This window comes from Phragmites australis, chromosome 12, assembly GCF_958298935.1.
Source record: "Phragmites australis chromosome 12, lpPhrAust1.1, whole genome shotgun sequence".
In the NCBI taxonomy this organism is placed as follows: Eukaryota; Viridiplantae; Streptophyta; class Magnoliopsida; order Poales; family Poaceae; genus Phragmites; species Phragmites australis.
In genome coordinates, this window is record NC_084932.1 from 23,438,765 (window position 1) to 23,462,349 (window position 23,585).

A 23,585-nucleotide genomic window follows, 5' to 3' on the forward strand; every position below is an offset into this window, starting at 1 on the left:
ACAAGGTGGCGGCTTCGACTCACGGTCTGATTGACGAGCGGTCAATCTAGATCGGAGCGACTGTTGTTTGCTCAAGGTGGAGCAGCGACAGCGGTAGCGAAAGTCATGGTGGACTTTGGAGGTTGCAAAGACGTTCGGGATTGTGAAGCAGCGTGGGTGCTTGTGGACGGGTTGCGCAGCAACAGCCAGGCAGTTTGGCACGGCCCAGGCGCGTGGCGAGTTCGGCGCCATGACGGACCAGGCAATCGTGTTTGGCTTGGGCAGTTGTGGACAGTACGTGATGCAACGGGACTGAGTCCGGGTCAGAGACGGCGCCACACAGCAAGGCAGAATCGGGCGCAAATCCTGAAGCACGCAGGAGACAGGAGTTAATGCAAAATGCAGCGGCAGTCCACAAACACACAGGAAACAGGTGGAGGTTCACGTGCTGCATGTGGATAGGTGGGTCCCATGTTTTGCATGCGGTCAGATGTGTATGGCACGGTAATTCAAAAAAAGATGCATGCATCATATGCATCGGTCATACATGCTAGGATTACTTGGATTAAAAAATCAAGTATGTATGTTGCATGGTCATTGACGTTATGTGCTGGGGCCAGAATCTTGCATGCTGGGAGCCATGTCACACGTGAGAGAGAATAAAAAAGGGAAAAACCAATGACTCCTGGTTCATGCATGCGTGAGAGAGAATAAAAAATTGGAGTCCAGATCAGTTCGGTCAGATGCGGGCTAGCTGTGGCTGCATGTAGGTGTATGTGATTGGTCGGCCGGTGCTGCTGGCGTGCGGGCGCAGGATGTGGATAACACTCGGGCTGGGCAGGAGGTGCTCTCGGCGGCATAAAAAAAAAGGGAAGTCACGGGTAGTGATGGGATCGGACGACTCAATTTATGAAGCTGAGCGATACAGTTCGGGATCAAATCCGAACTCTTTTCCAGTACTAGTCGGTCACGGTTGGTTGGTTGGGAGTCTAGTTCTGGTTGGATTCGTAATGTTCTCTCCGCTGCACATAAATATGAGGCGTGGGGTCCAGGCAACAAAGTGCAGCAAAAGAAGCGCAGAACGCAGAGGCAACCGAGGTTTGGAGTTCACGGATCACGGGATTTGCAATCAGGCTCTTCGTGAACCATTGCTTGTGGTGGTTGACGGTGAACAGCGGGTGGCGATCGAGCGGATTGATTTCGTCGTGTGCAAGCGGCGTGGTTGTCGACAGGGCTTGAGAGCGGCAGATCGTGCACGGACGGTGTACGAGGCGGGCGTACGCATGGTTCGGCGTGTGCGTGGCGGTGCGTCCACGCGTGGCGCAGGTACGAGCGTGCGGAGGCGCGTTCAGCACACGTGAAGTACATGTGAGCGGGATTCGGCGGTCTGCAGCAACAAGCAGATGGCATCGATGGCATCCAAATTCGAGGTGATGAGATTTGACAGGACTGGCAACTTCGGGCTTTGGCAAATAAGAGTGAAGGACTTGCTGGCGCAGCAGGGGATCATGAAGGCTCTTAGCGATAAGAAGCCAGTCACGGTAGATGATGACAAGTGGGAAGAGATGCAAGCACAAGTGGCGGCGACAATAAGGTTGTGTCTCTCCGATCAGATCATGTACCATGTCATGGATGAAACATCACCTAAGAAGATTTGGGATAAATTAGATGATCAATTCATGTCCAAGACATTGACTCGGAAGCTATATCTGAAGCAAAAACTGTATGGGCTGAAGATGTAGGAGGGGTCAGATCTTGCTGAGCACGTAAATGTCTTTAATCAAGTTGTTGCTGATCTTATGAAGGTGGAGGTGACAATTGATGATGAAGACAAAACGATTATTCTTCTGTGTTCCTTGCCAAGGTCTTATGAGCACTTGATAACAACACTGACGTATGGTAAAGAGGCAGTCAAAGTGGATGATATTCTTGCGGCGTTGTTTGCTCATGAACAAAGGAGGAAGAATAATGCTGGTGAGAGTTCATCTGGAGATGCTTTTTTCGTCAAAGGTGATCGATGCAGGGAGACTAACAAGAAAAAGAAGAAGAAGGGGCCACAGTGCTATAAATGCAAGGATTGGGGACATGTAAGGAAAGATTGTCCAGAACTGAAGAAGGGCGTGGCAAATATTGTGATTTCTAAGAAAGATGACTCGGATAGCGATGGTGATCTTCTCGTACTATCAAGTGAAAAGTCTTGTGGTGAAGCATGGCTGTTAGATTCTGCGAGTTCATATCATGCACACATCAAACAAGGAATGGTTCTCTTCATACTCTGAAGGTGATTTTGGTCTTGCTCGCTTGGGAGATGACACGGGTTACCGTGTTATGGGAGTCGGCAATATCAAATTGAAGATGTATGATGGACAAGAAGTGCTACTTGAGGGTATGCGGCATGTGCCGGGACTTACGAAGAATCTAATATCGCTTGGATTTTTGCATGGAGAAGGTTGGCTGTATCAGGCGATGTCAGATAAGAAGACCTTGAATGTGATGCAGGATGGCAAGACTGTAATGATAGGTGAGAAAATGGGAGGTCATCAATACAAGCTGAAAGGTAAAGTCATGGAGGTGGGAGCTGCAAATTTTACGGAATACGTTCCTAGCGGCGAGGCATCCTCGTCGGACTGTTCAGGATGAGCAGCAGAGATAGACGGCTCAAGTCTAGGTACACAGAGGTTCACACATGGCGGACTCAAGTTGGCGTGCATATTCGTCAAGGTGGAGTTTGTTGGAATATGTGTCGAATATGTGTACATGGTAGGTTACAGATAGACTTGAGTTGTAATTGGGTGGGACTAGGATTAGAGTTGTAGTCGAACTCTAATTCCGGGCCTTTAAATAGAAGGCACCACCGTTGTAACCATGGCAAGACGAAACAGTTGGGGAGGAGTGTCCGTAGTCATGCCCCGAGGATGTAGGCAACTTGGCCGAACCTCGTTAAAAAATATCGTGTCTTGTGTATTGATCTTGTGTTTGACTTGATGATCCTGGTGATACTTCCACTAAAATCCTAACAGTTCATATATTTCATCTGTTCTGATAAATTAGGGTTGACTATCGCCTTTAGCTGAAATAAGGTTGGCGTGTAGAGTGGTAGCCTCACGTACTGCACATGAGCACTTTCAATCATAGTATGCCTTGTTAAGGAGAGGCAAAGAGCTAGTAGAATGGTTACCGAGCAAAGACTAGTAGTAACATGGAGCGCTAGGCAGCTAGCACCGTAGCAAAACCCTATAAATCCAGCCACAAACCAGCACAAAGAAGAAATAACCACCACGATACACAGAATGGCACGCACCGAGGACAGCACTCAGGACTTGCTCCAAGCTCATCTTCAGCTCTGGCACGACTCCCTCGGCTACATCAGGTCACTTGTGCTGGCCGTTGCCTTGGACCTAGGCATCGCCGACGCCATCCACCACCATGGCGGCAGCGCCACCCTTCCCCAGATACTCGCCAAGATTGATCTCAACCAGAGTAAGCTCCCCGTCCTGCGTCGCCTCATGAACACGCTCACCGTCTCAGGCACCTTTAGCATCCAGCATCCAGCTGCATCGTCTGCAGGTGGGTGCGAAGCTGTCTACAGGCTAACGGCAGCCTCTCGCCTCCTCCTCAGCGACGAGAGCTCGACGAGCTTGACGCCTCATCTGAGCATGATGCTCGGTCCTTTGCTAGCATCCCCGCTCGGCACGGTCGTGAGCACATTGCTCCGACAGGATGCGCCGCCGGATCTATCGGCGCTCGGTCTGGCGCAAGGAGAAACCATCTGGGATGTGGCTGATAACAACGACGCTGTTCTCAACGAGTCACTACACGACGCCATGGCCTCAGACACCCGCTTCCTTATTCCAATTGTCCTGAAGGAGTGCAGCGAGGTCTTTCATGGGATAAACTCGCTAGTGGACGTCGGCGGCGGACCATCTGGGAGTGCTGCTACCGCCATCGCGGCGGCATTCCCGCATTTGAAGTGCAGCGTGCTGGATCTCCCTCACGTTGTTGCCCAAGCTCCATCTGATGGCAACGTGCAGTTCAACGCGGGTGACATGTTCCAGAGTATACCACCGGCAAATGCTGTTTTCCTCAAGGTACTGATCGTCTAGTTCGTTTGTTTCTTTTAGACTCTTGTCTTGATATGTCTACTATCTTGTTTAAGAAGGTCACTGCCTAATTACCTTGCTAACATATGGTTCCGTAGATCCCCATGTGGTGAAAGATAATCATCTAGTAAGCACTCCCACGACATTCCGAAAACCGGGCAACAAGTTTTGAAATCTACTTCAACAATTTGTTAAAACCTGGCGACAATTTCTGAAACATAGTTCCTCGCAACAATATTTCTGAATCTAGTTCAACAACTTCTAAAACCAAAATGAATTTCTAAAACTTAGTTCAACAATTTTCGGAAACCTAACACGTTACTAGTTAGCAATCTCGAAAAAAAAAATCCATTTACAACTTTTGACAAATAAAAGAACAATAATTCCAGATATTGGAAAGTGACATACTGATAATAGATGGTGTACGGTTACGTACAGAAAGAAGTATACAAGTTAACACAAGTATGATGGATTCGGATCCTCTTACTCTCCGAAGTAATGATGCAATTGACATCACTGTACCTATAACGTGCAAGTAATCAATCAAATGCAAAGCCGAGAATAACTTGGACTATTAGGTAGTTTGTATGGAAAGGTAGCTAGAGAGCCATTTCTAGTAATTTTCTGATTAATTTGATGCTTGCTTCTTTTCAGTGGATTTTGCATGACTGGGACAATGAGGAGTGCATCAAGATATTGAAAAATTGCAAGCAAGTCATCCCTCCACGGGATGCTGGAGGAAAGGTAATAATAATAGACATGGTTGTTGGATCAGGGCCGTCGGACGTCAAGCACAAAGAGACACAAGTTTTGTTTGATATCTTAATGATGGCGTTCAATGGAGTTGAACGAGATGAGCAAGAGTGGAAGAAGATTTTCTTCGAAGCTGGATTTAAGGACTATAAAATTATACCAGTCCTTGGTGTCCGATCGATTATTGAGGTCTATCCGTGAAAGCTTGTTGAACAAGACGTACCGTCCAGGAATAATAGCATGGTCAAAGTATTAGAAGTTGTAAATGCTTGAGTTTGTAACCCGATTAAGGACGTTTTATTGTGGGGGAAATGTGTCGTTGGTACAATACTTAACTTGCACGACAAATGCAACTATGCCATAGATATTGTAAAACTATCAAACAGATCAATGAGCTCAGTTTGTAAATGCTCTTTGAGTCATAATCATGTCAGCTGGGGCAATCAAGCATGTGTGGCGTTGATGGGGCTGCCAGCATGGCAGTAGGCTTCCGAAGTAGTCAGCACTTAAGTGGGTGTGGAGCTACACGCAAAATATTTAGTATTTCCATACGACTATAATAGTAAGTGGCCCATGGTGTATTATAATTGCAATAATCTATATCTATATCTATACTTTTATACTCCTATAAAATAGATAAGTTATATGTGGTAGATCTGACTGATCATTTACCGTCCACACACCTGATCCTACGTCTGAAATCGATATTTAGACCCCCCTCCCCCACACACATTTACGGAGCTTAATTAATTCTCTCCCCCTAAAACCCACAAATTGTGGAGCCAATAATTATTGCATGCAGATTAGTAAGAAAATGGTCTATTGAATGGTATAGTGTCATCGCATGCACTACTACACAACACTACTACACAGGCGGATGGAAACACCTTTCACAAGCGTTTAGCGCACCCGTCTACGACCGAAGGCCTGTGAAAATGAACGATTTCCACAGGCGCAAAACAGGCCGTCTATGGAAATGGATTTTCACAGGCTGTTGTCTTAAGGAACCGCCTGTGAAAATCCATTTTCACAAGCGGTTTACCTAAGAAACCGCCTGTGAAAATGATTTCTACAGGCGGTTTCTTACGTTAATCGCATGTGGAAACATGTGAAATGATTTTTGCTTGTTTGGAAAATACTATTCTATTACATATTAAAGCATCTTAAATTAAAGCATATACATACCCTAAATTAAAGCAAATTCTCTCTTACATGATGCATAAAAGTCCTCAATACAAATTAAACCTTATCCTAATTTTATACAAATTTCAGGGTTCTGTCACATTGGAAAATAATTCGCATAACATGGCACTATTTACCTTGAACTGTTTTCCCTACACCATCCAGACGCATGTACAGCAGCACAGATCTATCGAGGGTTGCTTCTACAAGTTTAATCTTTTCTGAATCTCCAAAAGGTGGCACGTCGTCGAACTGATTGTATTCTTCCTCATCCTCCACATTCTCGACTCCGACAATTCTTTGTTTTCTGGCAACAACTACGTGCTTCTTTTCATTCGCGGGGTCGATTATATAGAAAACTTGTGCGACGTGATCAGCGAGTACCCACGGGTCATCTTTGTGGCCTACAATGCTGAGGTCGACAATTGTGAAGCCGTAGTTGTCCACCGCCATGCCATTTGGGTGTTAGACCCATTTGCACCGAAAGACGGGGATCTGCAGATTCACTCCATAGTTGAGTTCCCAGATTTCTTCTATGAACCCATAGTAGGTGACCTTTTCCTCTGTTGTGTCATAGGCTTCTGTTCGAACGCCGCTGTTTTGGGTCGTGCTCTTCTTATCTTTTGCTTTGGTATAAAACGTGTACCCATTAATGTCATACGCTTGCCATGACGTAACTAAACTTGATGGACTACAAGCCAATATTTTCACATTTTTTTATCTACAGATTCACCATCCGGAAGGTTTTGGTTCTTGCATATGGTGAAGCGACGCTTGTGCTCTTTTAAGATCCAATCATACGAGCGGCCTTGATTTTTTGTGTAGAGCTCATTCAGGTGTTGCTCGACGTACGACGCCACTAACTGGATCTACTACAAGATGGTGAAATGTGCTTCTTCCACTGCTTTGTAATCATGATCGATGAATCTTTTCTTTCCTTTGATCCCTCTCCCAGACAACCTCCCCTTATGTCGAGATACAGGTACACCAATCGGATTATAATCTTTTATGTAATCGATGCAACACGCAAGAGGTGTACCATGATATCGAAAAAGGATGGAGGGAAGCACATCTCAAGTTGGCACAGAGTCTCTACCAAGTAACTATGTAGAGCACCCAGTTTTTTAGCATCGATCACCTTCTGAGCAATTACGTTGAAGAAGTGACACAATCGTGTGATGACCACCTTTATGTATCTTGGCTTCATACCCCTGATTGCAATAGGGAGCATCTGCATCATCATCACATGACAAACGTGAGACTTCATGCCGATTAGCTTCAAATCTTTCATCGAGACTAGGTTCTTAATGTTGGATGAGTAGCCAGCTGAGACTCTCACCCCACGTAAGCACTTGCACAGAGCCTTTTTCTCCTCAGGTGTCAGAGAGTAGCTAGCCGGGGGAAGATAATGTGTCCCATTTGGTCTGTCTTCAGGGTGTAATTCTGACCTGATTTCAAAATGCACCAAGTCCTTACGTGACTTGATTCCATCTTTTGTCTTGCCTGGTATGTCCAGTAAGAGGCCAAGGATGCTATCACACACATTCTTCTCAACGTGCATGACATCGATGCTGTGATGAACGTCCAAGTCCTTCTAGTAGGGCAAATACTTAAAGAAAATCGGCATCTTCTTCCACAGTGTGCTGGTCAGCGTCTCACTTTTCTTCCTCTTTTTACCCTTCGGCGGCTTCCCGAAAACAACCTTGATGCTACTGACCATTTGAAACACTAGTGCCCCGCTGTGAGGTTTCGGGCCAGTATCTTCCTCAACCGTGTTATCAAAATGTTTCTTCATTTTGCAGTATCTGTGAGTTCTGAGTAAGAACCGTCGGTGTCGCATGTACACTACCTTTTGCGAGTACGGAAGGTACACAGACGCGGTTTTGTCCAAGCACACTGCACATCCTTACTTCCCTTTAACATGTCCCTATCGGGAAAAAAAGGGTGGGATAATCATTGATGGTAACAAAAATCATGGCTTTCAGCGTGAAGTACTATCGTCGGAACTCATCCCACACCGGGACCCCCTTGTTCTACAGTTTCGTCATATCTTCCATCAATGGTTCCAGAAACACATCTATATCGTTGCCAGGTTGTTTCGGTCCTTGGATAAGAATGGATAGTATAAGGTACTTCCGCTTCATGCATAGCCATGGAGGAAGGTTGTAGATGGCCATGACCACTGGCCAAGTGCTATGTGAGGTGCTCATGTCACCGAAAGGATTCATTTCGTCGGTACTCAATGCGAACCTTACATTCCTTGGTTCTTCAGCGAACTCTGGATACATGGCATCGAACTTTCTCCATTGCCTAGCATCAGCGGGGTGTCGAAGCTTAGTTCCATCATTCTTGCGCATATCAGAATGCCAACGGATTAGTTCAGAGTACCTAGGGTTTGAGTACAAACGGTGCAAGCGGGAGATCACTTGTAGGTACCACATCACCATCGCAGGACTTCTTCCCTTCTTCTCCGCGTTGGAAGAAGTGTCTAGATTGTCACGACCAGCCTTCTTCTTCTTTGCGTTGGCGGAAGCATCTTCGTCCTCACAATCATCATTCCTTTTGTACCGACTCGCATTGCACACTGGATATCTATCCAAGGCTTCGTACTCTTTACGGTAGAGGATACAGTGGTTCGGACACGCGTGTATTTTATGCACATCCAATGACAACGGGCAGATAAGCTTCTTCGCCTGATAAGTGGTGGTGGGCAAGGAGTTAGGCCACAGAAGCATGTTTGCCAAGAGACTCAACAGATCCGAGAAACTCTTGTCGGACCATCAATTGCTGGCCTTCAACCTTAGAAGTTCAAGCACCGAATGCAACACCGTAAACTCCTTACCACAACCCTTCGATTTCTCATACAAAAGTTCCTTCGATGCCTTCTGTAAAGCCTCGAAATTATTTAAACCTCTCGTGTCCCTTAAAACATGCGGTTCTGCGTGGCGCAGCATTTCCTTCAGATCAAAATCAGCATCATCATCCAGATCAAAATCAGCATCATCATCTATCATAACATCAGTGTCACCTTCGACTGCTCCCTCATCATCACCATCCACTTAATCAGCAGCAATGTCTTCGTTTGGTTCGCTTGTACGTTGTTCGCCGTGATTGGACCAACATTTGTAATCCTCAACAAAACCTCTTAAGATCAAGTGTGACTTGATTATGCTTGATTTGTCCCACAATTTCTGGTTCTTGCAGTCAGAACATGGACATTATATTTCCTTTGTCTTCTTAGTTAAAGCGTCCTTCTTGGTGACTTCAATAAAAACAGAGAGTCCTTTGATGTATATTTCTTCATATCTTGGTGCATCGTACATCCATGCTCGTCCATCTTTAACTACAACCACAAAATTAGATACATCAATTAATTAATTTGAAAATCAGAATTAAAAAGATTTTTTTGAAAAAAGGAAAAAATCGGCTTGTTATGATTATAATATGTCTATGCAATTGAATCTATATTGGCGTAAATTTATGGCTCAAAATAATGTGAATTCATTACTCTCTCTCCCCTCTCCCCCTCTCCCTCTCCCTAGAGATCTAGATCTAGAGAAAAAATCCCCATTCATGATTAAACCTCCTAAGGCTAAAAAACATCAAATTCTAGCTACATTTTTAAAATATAATGCTAGAAATCATGTGAATCTACACAATTAAATCAATATTGCAACAAATTTGAGCTAATTTGATGATCTAAATTGCAAGAATCATGAGCATCTCTAGATCACATTTAAACCCTAATTTAGCCTTAAATCTAAATCTAAACCTAAAAAAAAATACAAGCTAGGGATGGGATACACATACCTTATTTGGCTCTTCCAAGGAATTCAAAAATAAAACCTTCCCCCCTATTTTCTAAATCCGCCACCACTTGAGCTGCTCTACTGTTCAGACAACAGTAGAGCCTATCTGAATGCTCCTCGAGACGAATCACATGTGGAAATAGCTCTATTTTCACAAGCGATTCACATAAGAAAACACCTGTGTTTTCACAGGCGGTTCCTTATGTGAACCACTTGGGGAAATAGAGCTATTTCCATAGGCGCTTCACATAAGGAACCGCCTGTGGAAATTAGTTTTCACAGGCGGTCTTCAGCCGCACGGGGATGCAGCCACTTTCTCAGGCGGTTGGTCCTATGAACCGCATGTAGAAATAAAATCTAGGTGTCTCGAAAATTAGCTTTTGTAGTAGTGATGTACACAAAAGACGAAAAAAGGAATTGATATCTAATGTTGTTGATGCATGCACTTTGAGGTAAAATAGAGTAAATTTAGAAGGAAAATGTGAACACATATGAGTCAACCTCTGCATGGGATGAAATAATTTATGGGATACAAATATACATGTGCAAGAAATTCAGAAAATTTGGCCAGCTGGTTTGCATGGATGAGGATTGGTTTATCTCTACTAATATAAAGCAAGAATGTGGTCGTGCATCATGGATTGATTTATCTCTACTAATATAAAGCACGAATGTCGTCGTGTATCACCCCTCCCTCCCCTCCTACCAGGACTGCTAAAAAAACAATTGCCCTACAAAATCGTCCGAAGACACCCAGATAAGATTCCCATGAAAAAACTACTACCCGTGCACCTCTCATAGCCCCGTGTGTTGAGCGTAAAAACTCCACTCCACCCCATGCACCGCTCGCGCTGTGGCCCTCCATGCAAATCCCACCCTCTACACCACACTCTCGATTGTGGCCCTGAGTGCAACGCTCTTTGCCTCATGCGCCACCCGTGCTAAGGCTCTCCATGCAAAATCCCACCCTCTGCCCCGTGCGCTACTTGCGCTGAGGCCCTCCTCAACTCATAGATTGATGTTATATCATAGTTGGGGCGAATAGGATCTTTCTGAGTGATAGTGCTTGTTAATGCAGCTTGCACAATTGTCCGAGAAGTAATGCGTGGACACTAGGTAATCTAAAGCATTAACCGTATTGGTGTTTATTGATCATTTATCATGACAATTTTAGCTCAATTATGTAAATTAGGAGCAACCATGAATTTTCCTACAATGGTATATGAGTCCATCAATGAACCATAGTAGTTTTAAATCTAGCCGCGCAATTTGCGCTGACAATTTTACTAATTATTTTTCAAATGATACAGTCTCGTAATGTGAATTACACTGTTGGTGTTTTGTAGTCGCTTATTTTTTTTACCGTCAGGAATAATTATCTAAATTACAATAGAAATATTATGGGCAATTATGAGAAAAATAATAAAGGAGAACAATAATCATCGACCACTAATAAATAACACTACTACAGAACAACACATATGTAGCACCCCATCAGTACCAGTTCAACAGTAATCAGCACTGAAGATGTATCAGTGCTAGTTCTTAAACTCACGCGCGCGAACAACAACTGAGGAGTAAAGAACTGGCACTAATAGTTACTATTAATATCAGTTCTTAGCTGGAACCGGCACTGATACATCAGTGTCAGTTCCAGCCATGAACCAGCACTGATAGTGACTGTATCAGTACCGGTTCTAGCCACGAACCGGCATTGATACTAGTCACGGTCACAGCTCATCTTAAAAAAGTCATAACTTTTTCACACGAAGTCGGATAGAGATGAAAATTATAGCCCTCAATGAGATCTACAACTTTATAGTTGAAAACTTTTTAATTTGAGGTCATTTAAATGCTCAAATAATTATAATAATGTCGCAGCAATGGTTGATAACAGCTCACATTAAAAAATTTATAACTTTTTCACACGAAATCGGATAGAGAAAAACTTTATATGAAAAATATAGCTCTCGACGAGATCTACAATTTTATAGTTGATCACTTTTTTATTTGAAGAAATATAGCTACACAAATAAATCAATAAAGACTGTCGAAGGAACCACACATAAGGTCACAAATTATAGTGCTAGATCTAGTGTAAAACTAGTAGGAATTGTTGAAAAAACCACATATTTAGCCATAAAGATGAAAACCACAAATTCAAATATTTTTATCGTGAGTTTGGTAATTCGGATTGATGAAACGTCTGTGCAACACTAACTTTCAAATTAAGGACTATGTCTCAAAAAAATTTCAGGCAAATCGGAGAAAGTTAATTTTCGATGAAAAACTTCAAATGTTCTGTTGAGGATCTTCCGAGCCTTTTTGTGTGCAGGTCATAAAAAGTTTTTTCCCATCCAACTTCGTGTAAAAAAGTTATGAATTTTTTAAGATGAGCTATGATGGTAACAATTATCCGTGGCGGTTCGTGGCTAGAACCGGCACTGATGGTTCGTTTCTAGAACCGGCACTAATACAGTCACTATTAGTGTCGATTTCAGTCAGAACCAACACTGATAGTGACTATCAGTGCCGGTTCTTATCTCCTCAGCTGTTTTTCGTGCGCGGGAGTTTAAGAACCAGCATTGATACATCTTTAATGTTAATTACTGTCAAACCGGTACTGATAGGATGCTACATATATGATGTTCTGTAGCAGTGTTTCTAAGAAGACCATATGAAGTGTTTAAGCTTTTTAGTAATTACTCATATCTTCCACGTGAAAAAAATTGAGCCAGTAAGAGGCAGAGGTGCTTGTCACAATATTAGCCAATGATAGATACAACGTGTGGTAGATTTTTCATGCCTTGCTGCTTGCAATTCGCACTGGAACCTAAAATATAGATTTCGTTGACTTGGTCAGACTTCTCGACCTCAATTGCCTGTCGATGAGGGGTATTCCCGATTAAATTTGATGCTATGTATAACTAGCATCTGCCATGAATTAATAGAAGCTGCAAGTACATTGTTGCTTGGAAAAAAAAGGGAGCTGGTGCTTTCGTGTGAAATGCTACCCATTATTAACAATTCCGTATATAGCATCAATTTGGACTGCTACAGTTAGTTTGCTCATCTATGGCAATGTCTAGGAGCGGGTTACTGCCCGAATCGGATATATAATCAGGATATAAAAGTATATGGCCAAACAATTGTAACTAATCTTATCTTATCCTATGTTAATATATGAAGAAAAACAAAATATGGTATTCAAAACACTAAAACAACCCTTTACTACTAAAAACTGACACTGATAGTCGGTCTCGATTCAACGTTTTTCAGATAAAAAAAATTCCAAATTTATTTTTTCACGACCAGAGGATGCCCACTCGACCACACATAATATTCACAAAGTCACGTAATATTCGCTCGTATAAGGAAACAAAGACTCGAACTCAAGACCTCACAGCCTATGTGTACGCATGACCCCTCTAACCATCTCAGCTATCGTCTGATCGTGAGTATAGTAGCAAAATAAATTATTTTGACATCTTCTGACCGAACATTTAAATAGCTATTTGGATATCTAAATAATCTCAAATAAAAAAGTGATCAACTACAAAGTTGTAGATCTAAACGAGGGCTACAATTTTCATATGCAATTTTTCCACATTCGACTTTGTGTGAAAAAGTTATAAGTTTCTTAATATGAGCTGTCATCGACAACTGCTGCAACTTTATTATAATTATTTAGGTATTTAAATAACCTCAAATTAAAAAAATTCGACTACAAAATTGTAGATCTCTCGAGAGCTATAATTTTTATAAAAAGTTTTTCCCTATCCAACTTCGTAGGAAAAAGTTATGAATTTTTTAAGATGAGCTATAATGCTAACAATTATCTGTAACGGTTCGTAACTAGAACCGGCACTGATACTGATTATCAGTACCGGTTCGTGGTTAGAACTAGCACTGATACAATCACTATCAGTATTGATTCTAGCTGGAACCGGCACTGACACTAACTATCAGTACCGGTTCTTATTTTCTCAGCTGTTTTTCGTGCGCGGGAGTTTAAAAACCGGCACTAATACATTTTCAATATCAATTAATATCGTACCGATAATAATAGTACGTTACATATGTAATGTTCTATAGTAGTGCTTCTAAGGACACCATATGAAGTGTTTAAGCTTTTCAGTAATTACTCATATCTTCCACGTAAAAAAAATTGAGCCAGTAAGAGGCAGAGGTGCTTGTCACAATATTAGCCAATGATAGATACAACGTGTGGTAGATTTTTCATGCCTTGCTGCTTGCAATTCGCACTGGAACCTATAATATAGATTTCGTTGACTTGGTCAGACTTCTCGACCTCAATTGTCTGTCGGTGAGGGGTATTCCCGATTAATTTTGATGCTATGTATAACTAGCATCTGCCATGAATTAATAGAAGCTGCAAGTACATTGTTGCTTGGAAAAAAAAGGGAGCTGGTGCTTTCGTGTGAAATGCTACCCATTATTAACAATTCCGTATATAGCATCAACTTGGACTGCTACAGTTAGTGTACAATCATCACCTTAGCTGACTTGGTGGTGGTTGCGACATACGTGTATCATTCATATGTTTTGATGACTATTAACTTGTTTACGAATGGCTCGTACATGGCAATGTCAAGGAGTGGGTTACTGTTTGGATAGGGTGTGATATACACACAAACACACACACAGATATATATATATATATATAATCTGGTATTAAAGTATATGACCAAACAATTGTATAATAGGGGTGTGGGGTTGGGGTGGGAAGGAAATTGTATAAGACCCGATCTCACAGAAAGATTCTTTCTTGTGCATGCCACATGTCATCCTCCTTCCTCTTAGATGCACGTGTTAGGCGTTGGATCAGAGAAGGATGGGATGGCTCAGTATCTCGTAAGGGTCTTTCAGTGAAGGGTCTCGTAGAATTTCCTTCAGTTGGAATGGGAGGGAGGCAAGGATCTTCATAGCCCCTCTGTCTCTCCGTCCCTGGAATCACTGGCATTCAAACTGTTAGAAATTAATCTTGTTTTATGGTAGATTTAGTTTTGGTATGCATGAGAGTCTATATCAAAGTTAAAATAATATCCTAATAGGATTAGGATTAAAGTCTGAGTAGGAATATGATTGTATCAGAGTAGGATTCAGAGTCTAGTACATGGCTGCTATATAATGAAGGGAGGGGGGCACCTCATAATGTGTCTCGGAGAAGAGAAAGGCTATAAGAATAAAGTCGATAAAGTTATATGGTCGAGAAGCTCAAAAGTACTTAGTTAAGTACTCAGCGAGCTTGAATCAAGAGGAAATGCAAAGGCTAAGCTTTTGTGGCCTCAGAAACTCATGTGTTCTTATGTTCTTATAATTATTCGATCCTGGATGTCAAAACTAATAATTGGTATCAGAGCCTAGGTGAAGATTAGAGCTGGAATTCGTCAAGAAACTCGGAATTACTCGGTTAAGTACTCAGCGAGCTCGGATTTACTCGGTTAACTACTTGGCAAGTTTGTAAGTACTCGGAAGATACGTACTCGGAGAAGTTAGGAGGTCTGTTGTGTGCGGTCAAATGATAGCAGAGATAGCAAATCAACATCGGTGATGATGTCTAGATTAGGAGCACTGGCGAAAGAGAGTTCACTGGTGTCGCTACAATATCCAATGCTCACGAGGAGCAACTACATAATATGGGCGATCAAGATGAAGGTGTTCGTACGTGCACAAGGCATTTGGGACGCTGTCGAGCACGATGACCTAAAGGAAAATGTGGACATGAAGAAGGATCAAAGAGCGCTTGCCGCCATCTATCAAGGCATCCCAGAGGAGACGCTGTGGGAAGTATCCGAGAAGGAAACTTCAAAGGAGGCATGTGAGTGCAGCAAGATGATGTACCAAGGTGCCAAACGCATCAAGGATGCTCGTGTTCAAACCCTCAGAGAAGAGTTGGATGGCTTGCGAATGAAGAGCACGGAATCGGTCGATGACTTTGCAATGAAGGTGAATTCCATCGTCAGCATGATTCGTGGGCTCGGTGATAAGATGAAGGACTCGTATGTGGTAAGGAAAATCCTTAGAGCCACACCAAACAGGTTCTTGCAGGTCATCACTTCAATCGAGCAATTCGGTGACCTTGAGACCATGACAGTCAAGGAGGTCTTCGGCAGGCTCCGGGTGTACGAAGAAAGGTTACGTGGCAACGACGATGATGTCGACATCAATGCTGAACATGTGTTGCTCACCAAAGTCCAATGGAGGGCTAAGGAGCAAAAGGATGGTGGTGAAGGTTCCTCCAACAGTGGTGGACGAGGCAACAAGAATCAAAAATTCGACAAGGTGATCGATGCAGGGAGACTAACAAGAAAAAGAATGGGCACAAGGCTAAAGTGAGGTGCTAAAGTGAGGTGCTACAAGTGCAATGATTATGGGCACTTCCAGTGGGAATGCGAGAAGTCGAAGAAACAGGAGAAGGCGTTATTTATGGCTATAGAGGAGGATGACCACCCGACGCTACTCTAACGTGAAGAAAACAAGATTATGGGGGAATGTTGGAAATGCTTTTTTCGTCAAAGGTGATCGATGCAGGGAGACTAACAAGAAAAAGAAGAAGAAGGGGCCACAGTGCTATAAATGCAAGGATTGGGGACATGTAAGGAAAGATTGTCCAGAACTGAAGAAGGGCGTGGCAAATATTGTGATTTCTAAGAAAGATGACTCGGATAGCGATGGTGATCTTCTCGTACTATCAAGTGAAAAGTCTTGTGGTGAAGCATGGCTGTTAGATTCTGCGAGTTCATATCATGCACACATCAAACAAGGAATGGTTCTCTTCATACTCTGAAGGTGATTTTGGTCTTGCTCGCTTGGGAGATGACACGGGTTACCGTGTTATGGGAGTCGGCAATATCAAATTGAAGATGTATGATGGACAAGAAGTGCTACTTGAGGGTATGCGGCATGTGCCGGGACTTACGAAGAATCTAATATCGCTTGGATTTTTGCATGGAGAAGGTTGGCTGTATCAGGCGATGTCAGATAAGAAGACCTTGAATGTGATGCAGGATGGCAAGACTGTAATGATAGGTGAGAAAATGGGAGGTCATCAATACAAGCTGAAAGGTAAAGTCATGGAGGTGGGAGCTGCAAATTTTACGGAATACGTTCCTAGCGGCGAGGCATCCTCGTCGGACTGTTCAGGATGAGCAGCAGAGATAGACGGCTCAAGTCTAGGTACACAGAGGTTCACACATGGCGGACTCAAGTTGGCGTGCATATTCGTCAAGGTGGAGTTTGTTGGAATATGTGTCGAATATGTGTACATGGTAGGTTACAGATAGACTTGAGTTGTAATTGGGTGGGACTAGGATTAGAGTTGTAGTCGAACTCTAATTCCGGGCCTTTAAATAGAAGGCACCACCGTTGTAACCATGGCAAGACGAAACAGTTGGGGAGGAGTGTCCGTAGTCATGCCCCGAGGATGTAGGCAACTTGGCCGAACCTCGTTAAAAAATATCGTGTCTTGTGTATTGATCTTGTGTTTGACTTGATGATCCTGGTGATACTTCCACTAAAATCCTAACAGTTCATATATTTCATCTGTTCTGATAAATTAGGGTTGACTATCGCCTTTAGCTGAAATAAGGTTGGCGTGTAGAGTGGTAGCCTCACGTACTGCACATGAGCACTTTCAATCATAGTATGCCTTGTTAAGGAGAGGCAAAGAGCTAGTAGAATGGTTACCGAGCAAAGACTAGTAGTAACATGGAGCGCTAGGCAGCTAGCACCGTAGCAAAACCCTATAAATCCAGCCACAAACCAGCACAAAGAAGAAATAACCACCACGATACACAGAATGGCACGCACCGAGGACAGCACTCAGGACTTGCTCCAAGCTCATCTTCAGCTCTGGCACGACTCCCTCGGCTACATCAGGTCACTTGTGCTGGCCGTTGCCTTGGACCTAGGCATCGCCGACGCCATCCACCACCATGGCGGCAGCGCCACCCTTCCCCAGATACTCGCCAAGATTGATCTCAACCAGAGTAAGCTCCCCGTCCTGCGTCGCCTCATGAACACGCTCACCGTCTCAGGCACCTTTAGCATCCAGCATCCAGCTGCATCGTCTGCAGGTGGGTGCGAAGCTGTCTACAGGCTAACGGCAGCCTCTCGCCTCCTCCTCAGCGACGAGAGCTCGACGAGCTTGACGCCTCATCTGAGCATGATGCTCGGTCCTTTGCTAGCATCCCCGCTCGGCACGGTCGTGAGCACATTGCTCCGACAGGATGCGCCGCCGGATCTATCGGCGCTCGGTCTGGCGCAAGGAGAAACCATCTGGGATGTGTCTGACAGCGACGCTGTTCTCATCAACGAGTCACTACACGACGCCATGGCCTCAGACACCCGCTTCCTTATGCCAATTGTCCTGAAGGAGTGCAGCGAGGTCTTTCATGGGATAAACTCGCTAGTGGACGTCGGCGGCGGACCATCTGGGAGTGCTGCCACCGCCATCGCGGCGGCATTCCCGCATTTGAAGTGCAGCGTGCTGGATCTCCCTCACGTTGTTGCCCAAGCTCCATCTGATGGCAACGTGCAGTTCAACGCGGGTGACATGTTCCAGAGTATACCACCGGCAAATGCTGTTTTCCTCAAGGTACTGATCGTCTAGTTCGTTTGTTTCTTTTAGACTCTAGTCTTGATATGTCTACTATCTTGTTTAAGAAGGTCACTGCCTAATTACCTTGCTAACATATGGTTCCGTAGATCCCCATGTGGTGAAAGATAATCATCTAGTAAGCACTCCCATGACATTCCGAAAACCGGGCAACAAGTTTTGAAATCTACTTCAACAATTTGTTAAACCTGGCGACAATTTCTGAAACATATATAGTTCCTCGCAACAATATTTCTGAATCTAGTTCAACAACTTCTAAAACCAAAAAGAATTTCTAAAACTTAGTTCAACAATTTTCGGAAACCTAACACGTTACTAGTTAGCAATCTCGAAAAATAAAAAAAAATTCATTTTCAACTTTTGACAAATAAAAGAACAATAATAATTCCAGATATTGGAAAGTGACATACTGATAATAGATGGTGTACGGTTACGTACAGAAAGAAGTATACAAGTTAACACAAGTATGATGGATTCGGATCCTCTTACTCTCCGAAGTAATGATGCAATTGACATCACTGTACCTATAACGCGCAAGTAATCAATCAAATGCAAAGCCGAGAATAACTTGGACTATTAGGTAGTTTGTATGGAAAGGTAGCTAGAGAGCCATTTCTAGTAATTTTCTGATTAATTTGATGCTTGCTTCTTTTCAGTGGATTTTGCATGACTGGGACAATGAGGAGTGCATCAAGATATTGAAAAATTGCAAGCAAGCCATCCCTCCACGGGATGCTGGAGGAAAGGTAATAATAATAGATATGGTTGTTGGATCAGGGCCGTCGGACGTCAAGCACAAAGAGACACAAGTTTTGTTTGATATCTTAATGATGGCGTTCAATGGAGTTGAACGAGATGAGCAAGAATGGAAGAAGATTTTCTTCGAAGCTGGATTTAAGGACTATAAAATTATACCAGTCCTTGGTGTCCGATCTATTATTGAGGTCTATCCGTGAAAGCTTGTTGAACAAGGCCGTCCAGGAATAATAGCATGGTCAAAGTATTAGATGTCGTAAATGCTTGGGTTTGTAACCCGATTAAGTACGTTTTATTGTGGGGGAAATGTGTCGTAGGTACAATAACTTGCACGACAAATGCAACTATGTCATAGATATTGTAAAATTATCAAACCGATCAATGAGCTCAGTTTGTAAATGCTCTATGAGTCGTAATCATGCCAGCTGGGGCAATCAAGCATGTGTGGCGTTGATGGGGCTGCCAGCATGGCAGTAGGCTTCCGAAGTAGTCAGAACTTCCGTGAGTGTGGAGCTTACACACTGCAAAGTATTTAGTATTTCCATATGACTATAATAGTAAAGTGACCCATGGTGTATTACCATTGCAATAATCTATATTTATACTTTTATACTCCTATAAAATAGACAAGTTGTGGCAGATCCAAACGATATTTACCGTCCACATACCTTGATCCTACGGCTGAAATCGATAGTTGGACCCCCCCCCTCCCCCACACACATTTAGAGAGCTTAATTAATTCTCTCCCCCAAAACCTACACATTATGGAACCAATAATTATTGCATGCAGATCAGCAAGAAAATGGTCCATTGAATGGCATAGTGGTGTTGCATGCACGCAAACACCACTAGAGAAAATATTTGTACAGATAGTTCGAAAACCCTATACGAGACGCTTTTTTAACAATCTGTAGAAAAGAGTTTGTATAAATCTAATTTGTACAGACGGGTTTTGAACCTTCTGTACAAAAGGTTTGTACAGACGGCTCGTTACAGGAGTAGTCTGTACTAAGGGAATATCACAGACGGCTCAAAACTTCGAGCTGTCTGTGATCTAGTACCAGTACAGACGGCTCTGATAACGAGCCATCTTTACCATGTAATATCACAGACGGCTCGATCGAGCCGTCTGTGATATTCCCCTAGTACAGACGGCTCCAGTAACGAGCTGTCTGTACATGGAACAGAAGCTGTTATAAAAAGTATTTGTACAAATAGTTGTATTCCAAGAACCATCTATACATTCATATATATAGTAACGAATTTATAAATTACTGAATGTAGACTGACACATCATACACAGAACAGTAAAATGTCATACACGTATCATTCAAACAACAACAGATTTATCATTTGCATTCAAACTCCATACACACAGTAGACATTCATTAAATATCACAATATCACACATATCATTCAAAGTCATACACATAAACAGAAGTAAAATATCAATATTATAAAGCCTCACAACATTTACAAAGTATTCTTCATTCTTGAGTCAACCTCGTGCTTGACAATATATAAACCAACAAATTAGCTTCGGCACACTGGATTAACAGGAAGTAATGAGTTCATTTGCTTCATTTTCTATACCATTAGCCATAAAGTTATAATACATCTTCAATATATTGAACTGTCCGGCTTCTGTTGAGATTACAAGCCTTAGCTCTTAAAGTTATTGGGATCATGAAATTCACCGCTCTCCTTTATGATCTTCGTATGTATGAAATGGATGAGCTATTTTTTAATATACGTGATACTGTCCTTCACGAGATTATTTGTAGAAAATTTATATGTCTGTAGAAGAAAATTTAAATAGTTAGGCACAATGATGAAAAATGCATTTTAATATACTTTAATTACACTAACCGGCGGATATACTGGTGGACTAGAACCAATTATTTACAGCATATACTGGGCAACATAGAACCCACAAAGGTTGGTGCCCTGCGGCTGCCTGTGACACTGCAGAAATTTGTACATGGTAAATTTAGTTCTATGGAATGCATATTATAACGGTAAATTGATGTACGACGGAGGAATTATTACCGGGAACTGATGTTGGTGGCCCATCCATCGAAACATACTTTGTGAACGCCCTTGTCAACAACTCTATCAGATCTGAATACCTCTCTGGGTCGTAGTACATCGAGTCGAGGTATATGCAGTGTTGATTGTGTGTATAGATACAAACTAGCATCCAATGGTCTCGGTAGTTGTACGGTAAAAGAATAAGGTCCTTCAATCCATAGAGAGCCACCATAGCCTCCGTGATGTATTTCTCGACCTCCCCCAGAGGCCAAGTGATCGTTGACCCACATACGACCTGTGGGTCGAGGAATCCAATTCTCGAATTCTCTCTCCTAGCTTCTTGAATCATAAGTCTACACATAAGAGTAATGTAGATGAATGAGCATATCAATGAGTTAGGTGATTCATTAAGCATAGACCGCGATTAATAACACTTATAATGCCCAACATCTCATTAGACCGACGTCCAGCTTGTCACGACGGTAGAGGTGGAATAAATCCTCGAAGGTTACGAGGAAGGTTCTAGCTGGTTGCAGGAAATGTTACCGCTGGTACTTGGCGCTGAAACCATGAGGAGAAAGATGTTTCTCCTCATGGATCCTCTTCATGTATAGGTCGTGCAAAATCATACTTGTCCAGCCCAATTACTCTAACACTTTCTTGCTCAGTAACGGTTGGCCTGCCACGTAGGTGTTTGATAGAGATTTTTCTTCTACCTCCTTGCTCTTGTCCTTCTATTTACTGGCTCTGCGCTTTCCAGGAGGTGCTATTTTGGCAGACTGTTTGCCAGATTTGCTGGACAATTTTTATTGCTCATGTGGTGCAAAAGGAGATTTAACCTTTGGCGGAGCACGACGAAAAGGGAAGTCGCTACTATCGCGTACTGGAGATAGAGGCTACAGAGGTGGTGCAGGGGCAACCAGTGTTATGAATTTCTTTGGCCACTGGATGAAGGAGTGGACGGCCTCCCCAAGTGTCTTGACGCCATCCTCTAGGGGAATAAGAAGTGGGAGGGATGTGCAATTCTTGTACACCATGTCCACTGACACCCTAGCGTAACCAAGCTATAGCAGGAATCCGTGAATTATTTGTTCCCTGCCATATGGGAACGTCAAGCCTGTGCCAACCTCAATGAAGTTATCGGAGCCAACAGTGGTGGGCAGTAGGAGCTTGCACTTGGTGGCTGCCTCTATATCGTCGATGGGGTATCTCTCGGTTGGGACCTCTTTTGGAATGTCGTCGAGGGGGGGGGGTCACCTTCAAATCCACCAATAGGAAAGTCATGTTGATCGAATATGTTATCTGGAGCGTTATCTGGTGTAGATGCATAGCTGCTCCGGTGCCGAGCTGGTGGAGATTCAAGTGTCATGGCTGCATCCTGCTGCCTCATAGCCCGTACTTGCTCCTCGATCCATTGTTCCATCCTTTCTGCAAGAATATCCATCTGTTCTTTCATCCTTGCTTCGACATCAGCGACAATCTCCATTCTCATCCATTCACGCTCAGCTGCTTCGCGCTCAACTTTGTTTCTCCTTTGTTTCCTATATGAATCAACGTCATCAAGGAAATCCCAACTTCCATGGAACGGAAACACCTATGCCACGCATGCAACCTGGGTGCTCTTTGTTTTCCCCAGAGCCGAGGTTAGTATGTCTTTTTCTCGAGATGGTTGGAATGATCCTTGAGTGGATTCTTCTGAAAGTTGTAGGATCCTTTGAGCCACTTGCTCGGTTTCTTGCTTCCTGAAGGTGACGGAACCATCAGCCGAGCGTACTGCCCTTCCTCGAAACCAGTTCTGGGCCCGTTTCTTTGGGATCTATGAAAATGGTGTGGAACGGTTCTCTCAAGCTGCCTGCCCATCCTCCTTGTCCCAGTCCAACTCCTTGCACGCGTACCCACCAGTGCCAAGCTTGTAGGGGTGTGTGTTGCGTAACTGGCACGCCTTATTAGCCTGACTCTACTGTCCAAATTCATCCAAGTGGCACCTCACCACAAACTCTACCCATTGATCCGCCAAGTACCCATAAGCAATATTATTGAGGACGAGATTCTGCTTCACATATGTATTATACAGCTCGCTCTTGAAGGTCTTCCATGCCTTGCCCATCTTGGCTATTGCCTGTCTTGCCACGTCCACCAAGGAGCATCCTTCAGGGAAGTCAAATTGGGCTTTAATTGTTTCCTACAAGAAGCTTTTCTCACTCTGCGTCATGGCCTTCTAGTTTGGGTAGGTTGTCCTGACCCGTGTCCATCCAAGTGAGGCGCATGCTCTACAGAATGCCACCTGAGCTTGTTGAGGTTGTGTTGGCACACTTGCCTCATTTACATGAGTTA

At 43.3% G+C, this 23,585-nt stretch overlaps 2 protein-coding genes across 2 annotated transcripts; both read left to right on the top strand.

The window, feature by feature from the left end:
* Positions 1-3,269: 3,269 nt before the first annotated feature.
* Positions 3,270-5,033, top strand: LOC133887080 (5-pentadecatrienyl resorcinol O-methyltransferase-like). Its single transcript, XM_062326995.1, has 2 exons — positions 3,270-4,067; positions 4,734-5,033. Exons 1-2 carry the CDS (start codon positions 3,270-3,272, stop codon positions 5,031-5,033), a joined length of 1,098 nt encoding a protein of 365 aa, XP_062182979.1.
* A 12,612-nt stretch (positions 5,034-17,645) lies between these two features.
* LOC133887068 (5-pentadecatrienyl resorcinol O-methyltransferase-like) lies at positions 17,646-19,559 on the top strand. Its single transcript, XM_062326979.1, has 2 exons — positions 17,646-18,443; positions 19,121-19,559. Exons 1-2 carry the CDS (start codon positions 17,646-17,648, stop codon positions 19,418-19,420), a joined length of 1,098 nt encoding a protein of 365 aa, XP_062182963.1. The 3' UTR covers positions 19,421-19,559.
* Positions 19,560-23,585: the final 4,026 nt, after the last annotated feature.

Coding starts and splice junctions, on each gene's coding strand:
- LOC133887080 (XM_062326995.1), top strand. CDS start 3,270: ATGGCACGCACCGAGGACAGCACTCAGGACTTGCTCCAAGCTCATCTT. Junction 4,068..4,733: donor CAAATGCTGTTTTCCTCAAG/GTACTGATCGTC, acceptor GCTTCTTTTCAG/TGGATTTTGCATGACTGGGA.
- LOC133887068 (XM_062326979.1), top strand. CDS start 17,646: ATGGCACGCACCGAGGACAGCACTCAGGACTTGCTCCAAGCTCATCTT. Junction 18,444..19,120: donor CAAATGCTGTTTTCCTCAAG/GTACTGATCGTC, acceptor GCTTCTTTTCAG/TGGATTTTGCATGACTGGGA.